Source organism: Papilio polytes, unplaced genomic scaffold (assembly GCF_000836215.1).
Source record: "Papilio polytes unplaced genomic scaffold, Ppol_1.0 DF821289.1, whole genome shotgun sequence".
NCBI classification, from domain to species: domain Eukaryota; kingdom Metazoa; phylum Arthropoda; class Insecta; order Lepidoptera; family Papilionidae; genus Papilio; species Papilio polytes.
This window is the reverse complement of record NW_013527915.1, coordinates 2,097,567-2,114,649: the sequence shown is the minus strand read 5'-3', so window position 1 is coordinate 2,114,649 and position 17,083 is coordinate 2,097,567. Positions and strand designations below refer to the sequence as shown.

The window sequence follows — 17,083 nt, the reverse complement described above, 5'->3', positions numbered from 1 at the left end:
GAGTGTATTCAAATTTTCCAAATCCTAGCGTAAGTTAAACGTGAAGCATTTGATAAAGATAGTCGTATCAAATAAGACTTGATAAAATTCCTTTGCTGTTAAATTTGCAATTCAATTTAAGTGATTTTTTTACACTATTTATTTATTTAAAAAAAATATTTAATTTCTTTAGAGGTATTTTTTATTTGTATTAAAAACTTTAATATATTTTAGTTGTTCATTTGTTTAGTAATTTTTTTGTTGTCACGAGTTTAAAAGAAATTAAAGAATGTCTAATAAAAAAACTACAAAAAAACCAAAGGTTCGCTCATTTAAAAAAGACATAATAATTAATATCATTTTTATATTAATTATGTTAGTATATAATTAAATTCGGTGGTAAAACATTTTTTTTATTTATTTTTCTTGTGCAATTATGATCAAAATAATAATTATTATTTGATTATGCTTAAAGTATTGTAAAACGCAGTATTTACGAACGAAGTAATTACGTGTATAATTAAAAAAATTATTCCTCGAAAATGATTAAAGAATGAGTCAAGAGGAGATATAAAAATTGCTTAAAATATACGCTGGTATTTGCACAATAAAGATTAATCTATTCTCGTTTACAAGTTTATGGTCAGCTGCATAAATATGTATATTGTGTATATTTACAACAATTTAGAAATCTGAAGAATTTCGGTTACAAAAATACGTAACTGTTCATGTCGGAAGCACACTAATATTAGAAATGCGAAATTTTAAATGAATGGATGTTTGGTAGAGTTTGTAGCCTAAACGTCTCAACGGATTTCGATGAAATTTGGCACATATAGGCTACTCACTTTTGCTTTTATTTAATTCCACGGACGGTGTCGCAGGCGAAAGCTAGTGCACATTTTTGAACATAAAGTCACATACATATTAGTGAAGTATTGTAAGCTGTTGCCCGCGACTTCTGCGTGAAATTAAAAAAATAAAAAAAATTATACCTAATGGTATTCATTGATAACGTAGCTTTTTAATAGTGAAAAATTGTTTTTCAATCCCAGTCCCAGGCCCAGTAGTTTTTCAGTTATATCAATACATAGAAAAATACAAATCTTTCTTCTTTATAATATTAGTATGGATTTCTATAAATATTTATCCAGCTGACTGTAGTAAACTGTTGTAGAGTAGATAAATAGCACACCGTTGTAATACTGCATGTGGCGTACATTTTGTCCTTACCAGCGTAAGTGAAGTATTTTGTACGTTTGTTGTTTATATAAACTAGTAAATAATGAAATATATTTATGGATATGTATTGTTGATTAAATATATTTGCAATTTAATTGAGTTTCTTTAGCCTTATGTTTTATCGTATTTTTCACGTTGCTAAAGCAGTTATGATAGAATAAATTCGCAACGTCAAACATTTGTAAGAATTTTCAGAGGTGTAATTCGTTTTATGTTTACATTTAAATTTATCTACGTCTTACGTAATCGGCCTTGTCCATTCCGAGTACAGTCGAAATGTATATTCATAAATGGTAACAAATTTAAACTCGGTCACCAGATATCGCGGACCTTACTCAATATCGTTAATTTACAATTAATCCTTGACTATAACAAGAAGTATGCGTATTCAATCATTTATTTTACTAAGAAAACGCGCGAAACAGTACAGCTCGTGAAAACATTTTCCGATTTTATTTTCTGTTACATTACCTCATTGGCGGCCTTGCTCCGTTCGCGCCTTCACGGGCCAGTGTCGTACCGACCGTCGAAAGGAATAGACGTATCGTCGGTCAGCACGACTTCGAACTCGTAACAACTCGCCGAACGAATCATGAGGACCAATTGTAAAAGAAATATTTAATTTGAATAGTGTTTTTTTGTGCTGTGCTGTGACTTCAAAGTTAATTTTTGACAATGGCCATATTTTTGTGTGTATTTTTATGCGCGTGGGCCGTAGCCCAAGGGTTTAATGTGGACATCCCTTCGAATGTGGTGTACAGGGGTAACTACAAGTCCATGTTCGGATTCACTGTCCAGGCCCATGTGGATGGCAACAGAAAAACGTAAGTTATTTTTTTTTTGTCTCTATATTAGAATCTAAATTGCTATTCTTAGACAAGTCACAAATCTTTATTGCTATAACGTTGCGAGGTTTTATTATACTAAAGACGTTCTTTCTGCGATAGCAACTGAATAAATAAAAACGATAACTATCGCGGAATGTTTAATTAAGAAGAGCATTTGCACTGTACTGTTCCAACTTGATCTTAACAAATAAAATAAATATCGTTCAATTTTTAAGTATGAAAAAACTATGATAATCATGAAATTCTCTAACAGTCGTGTGTATAGGAAATAAACAGAATATGTAAAGAAACGTTTAGCATAGCGCAGATTCTGACATCATAGATTTATTATAATGTTATTGGCGTACGAGATAAGCAGTCGTTCTAGAAATCTCTGGGCTATTAAAACGCGAAGAACATCGCCTTTGAGACTATCTAATAACTAAGATCTTTGTTAATCCCTCGGCTGGAAATCAAATATGTCATCGTTGGCTAGAAGGAATAATCTTTATTATTTCATTAGCTTTCGCCCGCGACTCCGTGCGCGTAAGTTCAAAAAACAAAAGTTAGAAGCTTATGTGTTCTTCGAGACTATCCTCTATGTCTATGCCAAATTTCTTAGAGATTCATTCAGCCGTTTAGGCTACATACTAATAAATATCCATCCATCTAAACTTTCGCATTTACAATATTAGTTAAGATGTAAGAATAAGTTATTAAGCTTTTTTTAAGATTTAGTTTCCAGTAACCTCGATAAAATTTAGCATAGATGTTCTGGAAGAATACAGATTATTTAATTATTTATTTCTTAATTTCGCACGGACGGTGTCGCGGGTGACAGCTAGTATATAAATGTTATTACATTATAAGATTAAATAAACATAATGGTTATATTATGTTCGTTATCTTGTGGGTTAAGGTTACCTTCCCCGAATGTGCATATACTTGGATAAGTACAATCGCTGACAGAATAATTATCTCGAATAATTAATATTATTTACTCGTATTTTTTTCTTGAAAGGAAAATTGTAGTTATGTAATTTTCTCCTCGGGTAAATTTATTTATTTCTATAGCGTTTTAAGCAAAAACAAAATAATTCAAATTCTATCACACTCCTAGGTTCTGTTGTACTTAATAAAGTTGGTAAGTCCCTTGCTGACTTTCAAAAGAGTAAAATAGGTTCGCTCATTATTCACTTACTTTATTATTATTTTGTAGAAAGAGATTCTATGCGACTGTACTTACGCATATGGAGAATGTAATTTAATACCAACAAAGATTGCGAGAACTATACGTTTAAAAATACTGATCAAATTGGAGATAAAATATTAAGAAAACAACATCTCTGACCACATCGATTAAACATTGTTATGATTAATTTTGTAGTGACTTATTGTTTGAGGACAAGTTTCCGCGGTGAGCAAACGAACAAACATTACACGAAGTCATAACGTTCGTAAGAATCAATCGATGATGTCATCACGCCTACACGATATTTACAACGTCTTTTTAAAATGGATAAATGGTTTCATTTAAAACTAGCTTTCGCCCGCGATTCGGTCCGCGTGGTATTAAAAAAATAAAAGTATGTAGGCTATGTGTTCTTCCAGACTATTCTCTACATCTGTACCAAATTTCATCGAAATCCGTTCAGCCGTTTAAGCTACAAACTCTAACAAACATCCATCTAAACTTTGGCATTTATAATATTAGTAAGATATATTATATTCTGTTTTATCAAGAATGTAACAGAAATTTGAAAGTATAGACAAATAAGTGAACATTTAAACCACATAATGTTTAATAAGAAAAAGTACAGTTACGAAGGAAAAGATTGGTATATTAGACTTGCCGGCACTTTACCCATCACCATTTCAGTTGCGATGTTCAGTTAGCTCATATTGTAAAGGTTGTCGAGTTGTAACAAGCTATCGTGGCTTTATCTCAGCAATGACATCATCGTCTTTGAGCGACTTTCAACGCTCCGCTGATTCTTGTATCGCTGCCAAAATTTAACATCACCATTATGTTTACGTTACGTTACTGTGTTTTATATATTTATTTTTTGATTATTAAACCTCTCAGACTATAACATACTATGAAGTATTTATGTTTACTTTCTATACGATTTTTAGATGTTATTATTCTGACATGTGAATGAAATCAAGGGAATCGAGGTCTGATAACCGTGACCAATTAACATTCGTTAATTCTAGATGGTTCGTTTACTTTTGCTCTCTCCGTGCCGGTCAGCGTCAGCGGCCGCCTTTGTTCTTGCTATCGTTTTAATCAAATTAACCAATTCAATGTTACGACAACGTGCAAGCCGCCATTAACGCGTCAATGCTTGCCTTGTGCGGCCATCGGGGGCGTTGGTAACTGAATGTTTAATGTTCTTCAGATTGTGAAATACTGCACTCGTCAATCCCACTGTTGTACAGTTTTCAATTACTTTCTATGTTAGTCAACATTTAAGTGTACATTACTTAATATTACGACTGGACATATAGACCCCTCTAGGCTTAAGTTATTTTGAAAAAGATCTTAGGGGTCTGCTCCAGACTGCCCGATAGAAGATAGCCAAAAAATGACGTCACAGACAAGGGAACATAATCCGATATTTCCGTCACATATTTTACACGTTAGATTGTACGGCAATTTACAATTTGGTGGGACAGGCTCTAAGACTGGCAATTTTCAAAAAAATCTATGTTTTGGATTAAAAAATTTCGTATTATTTAGGTATCACCATATGTTTGAACTTAAACTAGACTTGCAATGACCGTGCGTGTTTTACGATCTTTGTTACAAGGCACCCCGCCGCGCCGCACTGTTAGGGAGCGAAATTAGTAATTCTGAGGAACCGGAAGCACGGGTGGCGTCACATGTGCGGCACATGCGCCTGCGCATCGCCTTTTACAAACTTTTTATATTTGACTGCACACAGAAATAGCCCCATACCCAAAGTGCAAGACATCGTTGATTTATTACAAGTTTTGCTAATAAGTTAACTTATTGTCCCATTTGTTAATTATTTCCCTTTGTTGCTGTACATAATTGTATTCATCTGCATGTCTTGATGTGGCACGCTGGCCAAACGTTGGTTGACTTCACACATATCTTTGAATTTCTACATCGATATGTGCAAGTTGCGTCACGATGTTTTCCTTCACCGTAAGAATGTCGAGTAAATTATGTGCATATGAAATATCGAAAATCACATTGGTACATGGTGGGATTCGACCCTAAGACCTGTAGATTACAAGTCAACGGCTTGAACCACTGAGCCACCGACGCTCTTATAAAAATCATCAAGTAATCGACTTGCCCTTCTGTCAATATGACTGCACCTTGCGCACAAATATTTGTTATCAAAGTACATATGTCCGACAGAGTGCACTGAACAAGTTGGGTCTTTACCCCGCTAATGACTGAGATAAGTAATGACTGAGGACATTTACGGCAGTGCTGCGCGATCGATTTTTTATCGCTGTCTGTGGAACACAGGCCCGTCTATGCGTGATTTACGAGCTCTTACCAACGTCGAAGTTTGCTTTCGTTTGACTGAACGACGATTTGATCCGCGTTACTTATTTACAAAAAAAAAATAATTTTGTTATTCTTACAAATTAAAAACCAGAAATGTTTTGTTATATTGTATGCTTGAAAAAAAGTCTATTTTCCTAGCTTCATAAGGCTACAATTGTTCTTATATGTAATGAAATAACTCAAAAACTACTAGGCCGATTTAAAAATTCTTGCACCATTGAAAAGCTATAATATCACTGAGTAAAACAGGCTATGTTTTTAAATTACACGCGGTCGAAGTCGCGAGCATTAGCTAGTATTTAGCAGGATAATGATTTAAACATTATTAAGCTAAATATGTTTAACATTTAGCGACACGAGCTGAGAATATTTTGTTATAATTTGTACTTCTCGAGTAATTCTTGCAATGCAAGAAAAGCTAAACGCGGATCGAAAGCGTGCTTGTGTTGCGCGATAACGAAGTTATTTTTGTACACAACAACAAAATAGATAAATTAATACGATAGTTAATTTGAGTGGAACATCCGTGATGCTTTGCTTTTTTTTAATTTTTATTTTCAACTTCTACGGACTCTTGGTCCGTACTGTTTTTTGCACAGGTTGTTTTATTTATTTTTTGTTGCATAATCCGTATATCACTAATGAGTTCCCTTTTTTTTATATATAATTATGAAGCTTTGCTTTTGGACCCTTGAGATAAAAAATACAGAAATTAACTAAGACTATAGGCTCTACATTTAGGTATAGATTGAATCACACAAATATACACGGAAATTTGTCGAAATTTAAAATTCGCAAGTCGATTTCTAGCTGATAAAAAAATCTATTTAGGACAAACTTTCGCAACACATTATTCTATTTTTAACAACTTTCTCATACACTGAGCGCTCGATTATGCTATATTTAGTATTTATTAAGTATTCTTAACACACAAAACACAAGCTAGGACGTGGAGGCAGACAATAGATTACTACGCAGTTCCTACTTGCAAGGAATTATAGAGGTGACTGACCATGTGTGTGTGTGATAACTTCAAAGAAATGCCGGTATAAATGAGAACGCGTTTATAATAACAGTTGGCGCGTTATATCTTGAGTTATCTCAATTTGGAGAATATATTGTTAGTGTTAAATGTTACACGGAGACTATGACGTCATTGAGGCATTACAGCCAAGATTGTAGAAAACACATTATAAAATATAAACTTTTAAATACCTTTTGCTCATAACAAAAGAAATGAATAAAAATCACAATTAAAATTGACGTAAGTACTGTCCTAACATTAGCCTCAAGTATAAATCATTATTTTGTATTGACTAGTTTTGCGATATATATTTACATTAAGAATACAAACGACAAATCATGCAAAATGCAAGCATTTTACAACTCTCCAATTGTAAAAATGATCAGCGAACATTCCTTGCGTCTGCTACCAATATGGCGGCTGAACGACCTCACCAATGTTTACTTACTCATATGAATAGCACGAAACGATTCACTTTTTCTTCTTTGTACATGACATTGAGAATGATGCGCTAAGACATTTTGCAACTGTCATCCTCAAGATGGAAACTAAATTACGTTTTGCACTCGTTTGATATTAGGGAAAGGTTAAAATCTTCTCATTATTAAATCACAATAGTTATCACACATTTCTAATTAAATATGTATATTAAATACAGTAATTAAATGTTAAAAGTGTTACCACCCGTACGAAATCTAATACGGGCAATCACGTGCAGTGCGGGCCATAAATAATTGCGAACAATGCTCTTTGACTACTGGTATATGGGCGGCCTATAGTAATTCTTTAATTGTAATGAATCAATTTAGTTTTTGTTTATTGCACAAGTAATATAAGTACTTTTAAAGATAATTTAATGTTCGAATCTATTTCAAGTACATCTAGTTGAAATATGACATTGAACTTGTCGCATATTTGCGTCGTTAATTTGCGACTGCGTGTAATTGCTCTATGCATAATTGGTGTATGAATGTCCCATTAAAAATGTCTACCGTCAATTGTTACCGTATCTATAAGAGTTACATACACTAACATCATAGAAATGTAGTAAATACCAATCAGCCTTTGACTGTGACATATCGGGAACGTTGCGTAAGATTGAGAGTTTTATCATTAAAACGGGAGCAGTCGCGTTACGCAGTCGTTGTATCGCTCGTTACAGACTCTACAAGTTAATTAAACAAGGCCTTAATTAGTTATGTATTTTAGATACATTTTAAACAGATGTAAAGTTTTTAATAAAGTCAAATGATTACAAACTCTTCTAGTAGAGACAGATCTAAGAATTTTACTGTGTTTATATTATTATATTGCTTGGAACAAATATATTTGATTACATTGTTGAATCGTTACTCGATTGTAAGTTCTTTAGCTATAGTCATGATTTTTTTTTTATATTTACTTCTACAGACTCTTTGTCCGTACTCTTTTTTTTGTTGCGTAATCCTTATAACACTAGTGAGTTCCTTTTTTTTAATGTACATTTTTTTTTTCATAAATACAATTATACTTCTACAAAACAATTTTTTTTACTTATACCAGGACAGCAGTTATCGGTGGCGACGGATGTATCCTTGTACAGAGTCTGTCACTTTTTTCAGACCTTCTACGATCGCTTGTCTCTGTTTGTCTGTCTGCCTCTCTTGTTATAGTCATGATATTAAAAACCTTGTGGTTTATTTGTTTGAGAACATACGTAACTGGGAGTTTAAAGGAAAAAATCATGATTCAAGTAAATTGCGGTCAATGTCGTAATAAAAGGGATAACTTCTCAGAAACAATGTGTAAATATATAGTTCGAATCTGACTCCAAAGGCAAGCCCTCCTTGACCTAAATGCACGGAGCAAGATCGACGAAATCATGCGCACGTTAAAATGACATAATTCTAAAAGAATTGTAATTGCACCCGGTTTCTGCATCTTGTGGCATTGAAAAGGACTTATAAAAGTTATATTCAAAATTATTTAAATTGTAGAATTATTATTTTGTCATTTCAAAGTAGCACAACCATAGATGCTACACGGAAGTTTTCGGAACCGTGTTAATTGCTGTTATAATCAGTATATTGAGTGATTGCGGTTTTTTCACCGGTTTTTTTGGCAAATGTCAGTAGAGCGGGACCCCTTGCCTCTCTCTTAGTAAATCATGTTCATATTAATAACTCAATTGCAGACATTATGCCCTGATTATATACTTTCACATGAAGTTTACAATCGTAGTTGTAACTTCGAAAACGCTAACAGTAAAAGTTTTTGGTCATATAAAACTTAATAACAACGATATACGTAAGCTTAAATACTATGTTTTTTAAGAATATATCAATGCTTGTAAACTAGTATTATTGTAGGTGAGATGAGAGGTGTTGCGGGCTGTGCCGTCATTCTCCAAGGTCCCAGCCTCCGCGCCGACTTATAAATATAAAACTGTATTACGTAATTCATCGCATTTATCTCATTCAAATTCATTCAACTGATTGAGTGTTTGATAGTTTGCAATTGTTTAAGTACTATCGAACTTAATCTATGTTCTCTTGCTGATAGACTAATTTTACTATTTTGAATATATTAATAAATAAATGCATGAAAGAAAAGTCCACAAATCTTTTTTAAAGAATTTAATAATAACGTAAGAGATTTTGTTACTTCCAAACGGTAACGATGTTTTAGTCGATACTAAAAAGGAAAATAACGGTAAGAGATATTTAGATACGAAGTGACACAGTCGGTGAGTCAAGGTGAAGCAGGTGACCGACGGCGGTGATGGTGACTAAGTATGATGCACGTCAAATGCAATCACGATTCGATACGGTTACTTGTGTGCGTCACTGTACAACGCTGCACGAGTTGTATCTAAGAATTATACATTTTAAAATCTGAAATACATGTTTCAAATTTGTAAAAACTATATTACTATAAAGAGAAAAGTTGATTTTATGTATTGAAATAAATAAAAAAAAACACTGGATTAAAAAAATAGCACCATTAAAAAGTTACGTTTTCATGCCGACACAGTCGCAAGCAACAGCTAGCTTAATATAAATGTTAAGGAATTTGTACTTTAGCATCTAGATTGACGGAAATGTAACAAAATTGTAAGAAAATTCTGGTAGGTTATTGTTTAATATTGGGCCAAATGCTTATTACATCTTTGTCAATATAAGGAGATAGATATCTTGTACAGATCACAAACGTGATTGAAATAGCTTAGAGATGACCTTTGCCCTCGTTTGTCTTTTTTAAAATAAAAACTAAATGCCAATCACCTGTAAAACAAATATAAAATACCATTGACCAATATCAGCTTAACAAGTCAGCGTGATATCCGATACCTTACGATGAAAAAAGATGTCCAGTACGCAGTGTCCGGTCGCAGCCGCCAGGTGGCGCCCACCGACAACCATCAGTATGCGCGCGTGCGTCGCGGATACGACGCGTCAACGGAAACCGCCATAATTTGAAGATTAATCATCATTTAAACACAATCAAAACTACGCAATGAGCACATTACGCACTCTATTCAGTCCCTTAAATAATAGAACGATTAAAAGACAATTAGAAGTTACTTTAACGAGTTTTTAAATTACTATTCTACGTATGATAATTGAGAAAATCTGACATGAAATTCTGCGTTAACTTCATGATAAGTCAATTATAATTAAGTGGTTAGTAAGTCCCCTTATAAATATGATTACTTGTTAGTTACTTGTTGGAGAACCTTAATCTTACTTCTTGCTAATATTATAAATGCGAAAGTTTGGATGGATGGATGGATGTCTGTTATAGTTTGTACCCTAAACGGCTGAATGGATCTCGATGAAATTAAGCATAGATGGAGAACATAGTCTTCACTTTTTTAATTCCACGCGGACGGAGTCGCGGGCGAAAGCTGGTTGCCTAAATGCAAAAGTTTAGATGGACGAATATATTTTTGGTAGTTTGTCACTTCAATACGTGTTTGGTTTTGAAGTTAAGGCTGTAAACATTTTGAGACCGTAGAATATTAGGTAAAAGGTGATGTATGCAACAAAATAGTTTTCATAAGAATTTTTTCTTATGAATCCAACATGTTTCTTATGAGTCCAATAAGACATTTCGCTTTTGACCGTTTAATCAATAATTTGTAGAAAATAAACATATTAATTATACGATTTATCGTTTAATTCAATATAAATAGTAGAAAATAGGTCATTATACGTCTCTTCTATTATTATTTACTAGCTGCCCCCGTGCGGCTTCATCCGCATGAAATTATAAAAACTTTATTTCATTGTTTACATTTGTCAAATTATCAATAGCAAATTTCAAAATGACATGACATGACAATCCTTGACAATCTTGCTTCCTTGCTGTTGGCAGCAACTTATGGTCTCTTTCCCACATTAGGGTTTTTATCCAAAATATTTACCCCCTGAGTTTAATGGCGTAAAAATATATAGCCTGAAGCGTGACGTAAGTGTAGGAGTTTTTATTAAAAAAATAATTATTCAAAAATATCGTGTAATTGCTGACATCTTAGGCAACAAAGAAGTGTGTGTTTACGCTTTATTATAATAGTATAGATTGTTAATTGAATGGAAGTAACACCAATCTTTTAAATGTATTCATAAAACATTTAGTAGATTTTAGAATGATGTTCCGATAGACCATATAGTTTCTCTATATTGTGCCATGCGTACTGCGTGTATAAATCTATTTACTTTTCAGTGATGTCTCCCTAATACGTATATAAGAATATTTATGACATTACCCTGTATTAGGGTACACCTGGAATAATTTAAAAAAGCGAGGGTTGCATATTGCACTCGATATCGGGTACCGATGTACGACACGCAACCTTAGGGGGATTTTCCTATGATTCACTATCAAGGATAATAAAAAATACACGGTTCTAATTTAACATATTTATTGATTACTAGCTTCTGCCCGCGACTCTGCCCTCGTGAAATTAAAAACAAAAGTAAGTAGCCTATGTGTTCTTCCAGACTATTCTGTACATCTATGCTAAATTTCATCGAGATCCATTTAGCAGTTTAGTCTACAAACTCTTACATTCATCCATCTAAATGTTCGCATTTATAATGTTAGTAAAATTAGTAACAATAATTAATGCCCGTATATGAATAATTTTTTTAGGAGACAAAATATATTTATATTGAATTCTAAAAATGGCAATAAACCCTTTCTACTAAAAACAAGTAAATTGGTTATATAATTCTGTGTAATAAAATGCATACGTGACTGATTGTTTGTTCTTATGCTTGCTTTTGATTCATAATGACGAATATTAGGTACTACAATACCTTTGGGTTTGCACAAATATTTCGAATTACCGATTATTCATACATGCTGACGACAAGCTATAATTAAATCATAAATGGATGAATAATAGAACGAACTAAATTTAATTGCAATCTATACAACGTTATTTTAGTAATTTTCTTTACAACTAATTATTAGTTTTTACTGGAACGCTTACATTAACATAATCCCAAAAGTTACTAAGCAGATGGTAAACAAAAGCAAATGTGATTAACGAATCGACGAATATATTAAGACTTCCCCTTGCATCATTTATTTATAACTGTTTGGATTTTTTATTTATTCTTACTTGTCAAAAGTGAATTAAAACTCGGTAATCGTTCATTGATTTGGTCAATTAAGGGTTTAGGCAAGGACTGCGTTCACGACCGGTTGTACGGCCATATGGCGGACTGCGCGGGCGCGGGCCTCGTGACGTCATGCCTCATTCAATGTCGCAAGGTTAACCATAAATTCGACTATAAATTGGGAATTATTATTGAATATTTAAATAACAAAATTTTGACGACAATTAATTTTATTTGCGATAATTGATTCGTAAGCAAGTTGTTTTTTTTAGATGAATCATCTATACTACGAGTATTATATAACAAAGCTATATCCAAAAAATAACCGGACATTCCTTACAAACCTAGTCTTCCTACTGCCAACCTGCGCCCGCGCATTAATAACCTTCTCTAAACAAGTTGACCGATCAATAATTCTAGACATTTAAGATATTTACAATCTAGATTAAAGTCTGGTAAAATCGAGGCCATTTCATACTTTAAAACCTTGACAGACCAGGTCATACTTTGAGTAAATGCAGTTTAGTGCAAAAATTTCCTTATACGGATACAGAACAAGTGAGGATAACATCGCATAGTGTTATCAAAATGCATATATATTTACAGATAATAATGAACGTTGTGTACTTCTAGTATATGTACTTTGTGTAATTAAGTCGTAGGAAGTCGAGTCGCGTCTCATTTTACAGTTATAACTAAATTTGCAAGGCCTATTGTAAATTCTCATAGCTTACCAAAGCAACATTCTTCCGGTCAACTGACATGCATGTTAATATTTTGTAGTTCATATAATTCGACGGAATACAAATAATACATCACCGCTATATGCATAGAAAGTATAAAACCGATCGTTCTAAGAGCGGGTGCACACTTTTGAGTAAACTATCGCAGAACGGTTTAGTCGCGCAATGATGAGCTTATATGGAGGTACGCACACTTCTCGACTTTTAGTTGTGCAACTAAACAGTTGAATTGGCTGCGAAACAATCGACAATCGCACAACAGTTGTGGGATAGCTTAGTCAAAAAGGTGCGCCTAATACCTATGTTGCAATAATCAGTAGTGTACTATAAACTACTTTTAAATAACACATATATTTTTGTAGAGTTTAAAAATACAAGTAGTATTTAGAAATACATCGTTGGGTTCAACCCACGTACGGTGTGCGTGACATAACACCAGATGGCGCTGTGGGCTGCGGCCAAAGTTCTGCAAACACCTCCACACCTTCGCACCTCCGCACCTCCATACCAACCGACCACCTGCCTGCATACATTATGATAATATAAACAAAATTCTCAAATTTTTACCTTTTCATCTAGTAATGTTTAGATTTAGAAATCTAGAAATTTAGTAAGACACTTTAAAGAGTCAGAATGCTAGCCAAAAGTCTGATGCAATCACTTTACAAATAAGAACTTTTAATAGATTCTAATTGGAACTCAATAATGGAGGCCTTAACAAACTTTAATTATTACGCAGTATTATAATCAATTTCATGTATTTAATATTCGGAAGCCGTATTCTACCCTTACAGTTAAGTTGTATACTCGTATTAACATGTTATGAACGTCACGTCATACGAGAGATTAAAGTGGGGTGTAATCCATCAAGTGCATTGTAGCGTGGTTCCCTGTAACCTCCAGGCTACGAGAGTCGCGTGCCGCATCGACGCTGCTGCTCGGTCCTTCGTATTAATAGACAATTTGACAGATTGATTAAATATTCGACTTGTGTTATCGAAAGTAACATGCTTACACCTTAGAACAAAACCAATTTATTATAGGCTTTTGAAGTAAATACGGTTATTGTGAAATTTTTAAATTGAATATACGAAATACATTTAGATTATTTCTGGGTTTTGATAAGATCTTATTTCTAAGTTATCTTGTTGCACTTGTACTTATGTTATATGCTTCTTTGCAATCTTTCTATAATATTATAAATGCAAAAGTTTACATGGACGGATGGATATTTGTTAAGAAGCGTTTATAGCCTAAACGGATCTCGATGAAATTTGGCATAGATATAGACCATAGTAGGAAAGAACACAAAGGCTACTTACTTTTTAAATACCACAAGCATCTGCTGATGAAAGCTTGCATTATTTATATTTTACGTTTAAGTTGTAAAATGAAATTAACAGTAATACACAATTTTATAATATCAATAAAGAAGGCTACGATAATTACGAGAAAATAATTGTTATTTTACTGTACGCTACTGGTGGTCCGCAGAGCTGCGCGGGCGCATCGACACCCGACACTAGCGCCGGAGTTGTTACTGCCGTCCGCTCTGACCTTTGGCCAATGTCAAGTATCTTCATTAAACATTTCAAGTTACTGTGTTTTGTTTTAATATCCAGTTACCTGAAAAGAGATGGTTAAAACTCCTCTGCAATTCCAATGATGTTTTCTTATTCGAGAATTTTCTTAATACGGAACTAAGTCATAAGTACGCAATTAGCTCTTGCTTATTTATGGAATTTTGCAACGTGACTATAACAATTCGAAACCTAAATAATTAAATACATAATTATAAATGATTGGGACAATAATTATCATTATTTGTTTAACTGTTTTTAAGTAAATACAGTTATCGAAAATCTAATTATGTTATGATTATAAAACAATTACTTAATTAACTTACATAATATTGAACAACATGATTTAAATATAAAATTTTTAACCTAAAACAGACTGTAAGCGATGTTTACGAAGTGATGCATTTGAGGTTCGTTTCAGAATTCGACTGTTAAGACTAAAGTCATGTCTCGTGTCATGACGTCATTCATAATATTAACATGCTAACATGTAAACACAAGAGTTGATAACGTATTTGTCTGAAATAGTAGACTGCGGCGAGTTGTGCCAGCGCCCATACTCTATACGGATTTCATCAACATTTACTGTCTCAGAAGCAAATATGTTTCTAAACATGCCACTGCTCGAAAACATTGATGTCAGCGTTCATTTGTTAAGATAAGAGCGGGCGCTCACCTTTAGACAATACAACTGATGTGCGATTGTCGATTGTTTCGCAGCTAAGTCAACTGTTTAGTTGAACAACTAAAATCGAGTAGTGTTCACACCTCCATAAGCTCATAGGAATCAAAGCGCGACTAAACAGTTGTTTGATAAATTAGTTTCAAGTATGCGTACGCTCTAAATCTTAGAGTAAATAAGAGATTTATTTCACACGATGACATTTACTTATTTTAGGAAAAAAAAAAACAAAATAATCTCAAAACAACAATCCACTAAAAACCATTTTTTTCTACCATAACAATTGACAATTGATTTTAAATCGACTTACTTACTCCTTCTTTTGGGAAGTCGGTCAAAAATACCGAAATTGGATGTTTAGATAGCGTAGACTAACATCCTAGACCCTGTAAAGGTAATGCCAAATAAAACAATGTTTTATTTTAAAACCAAGTGAATTTCAAAGTCAGATGAGTTAAAACATGTATATATGTAAGCAGGTGTTACATTTTACCGCATAATAAGTACTTAAATATGACGACAAACGGCAGATGGTTTTAAACGACTAAAGTGAGGATATTTTTTGCATGAACTTGCGATTAAATTGCATACGACTTAAATGCATTTGACATCAATTTTAAAGACAAATGTAAAAACAGCTAAATGCAAAATTGTTTTTAAACTAAAATTCTGATTTTTGCATACGTTAGAATACTGAAGTGATCTGATTTCCCTTTCAACGAGTTCTACTTACGTCCATTTATCACGTTTCTCTGTTAGCACCTTTTACAGAACCGTTTGATTTAGTTATTAACGTCAAAGTTATATTGGTTTATATTGAAGAGTAACTTTAAAAGAAGGAAAACATCGTGATGCAACTTACACATATCGGCAAATAAATTCAAAGATATGTGTGGAGTCAACCATCCCGCAGTGTAGCGTGGTTGACTATGGCCTAGTCACCCTAGCTTAGGGTAGGCTCCGAGCCCCTCGGTGGGGACGTTCCGTGAGCTGATGATGATAAACTTTAAGAGAAAGATTACCAAGGAAATGAAATAGAGCTGGAATTTATTAATAAGAATTCACTCTTAATGATATTAAATTTGATCTTAGTTATTTTTGGGAGTAAAGTTATTAAGCTTTCTTATCCGTAAGATCCTGGCAGTGCCAGATTATTGTGATTTAAAAAGATATTACTTTGCACATGTTTTAAACACCTCTGGTGGTCTTTATAAAGTGCAAACGTTTACATTTGAGATTTAATGGCTCAACCATGTGGCTGAGCTCGCAGTTTTTTGCAAAACTCGTATACATGTGAAGTTTCACATGTGCTAATATTAGTGAGAGTGCAAGCCACGTATACTTTTGCATGACTCGTTAATAAAATCGACTCGTATGAGATCGTCCAAACATCCATCTAGAAATCCACATTTGGACTTTTCTAAACATGTTTTTGTATTTGAAAAAGGTTTTAGTCAATTTGATGCTATGAAATAGTTCACGTGAACGAATGAATTCAATCCTATAACTTTGGTTTACTTTTCAAGTCCTAACGTAAGTTTTTGGTTTTAATTTGAAATAAAAAAGGTCAAGAAGCATACTGATATCACAACAGGACTGAGAAAAGTCACTTGTTATATGATAAATAAATCATAACTACACTTCACCTCGCTTCAAATTAGATAAATAAGTTAGAGACTCTGCGATGAATGTTCAGTTCGTCAGCGACGTGATAATTTGTGTTATTATGCGTTTAACAGTTTTATCTCATTCATTATGTTACCAAAAATAAAATAAGCGCGATGTGGACATAAATATACAGTTTCCACTCAGACGTTATCTAATAATAAAGTGTTAACGCGGGGCGTACT

The 17,083-nt window shown here is 33.4% G+C and overlaps 1 protein-coding gene across 1 annotated transcript in view; it reads left to right on the top strand.

Moving 5' to 3' along the window:
* Positions 1 to 1,713: 1,713 nt before the first annotated feature.
* LOC106109084 (integrin alpha-PS2-like) overlaps positions 1,714 to 17,083 on the top strand; it is a 79,749-nt gene continuing 64,379 nt past the window's right edge. The window contains exon 1 of the mRNA XM_013290487.1: positions 1,714 to 2,045. Within this exon, the coding sequence (XP_013145941.1) occupies positions 1,897 to 2,045 (149 nt within the window). The 5' untranslated portion in view covers positions 1,714 to 1,896. The remainder of the gene's footprint in view (positions 2,046 to 17,083) is intronic.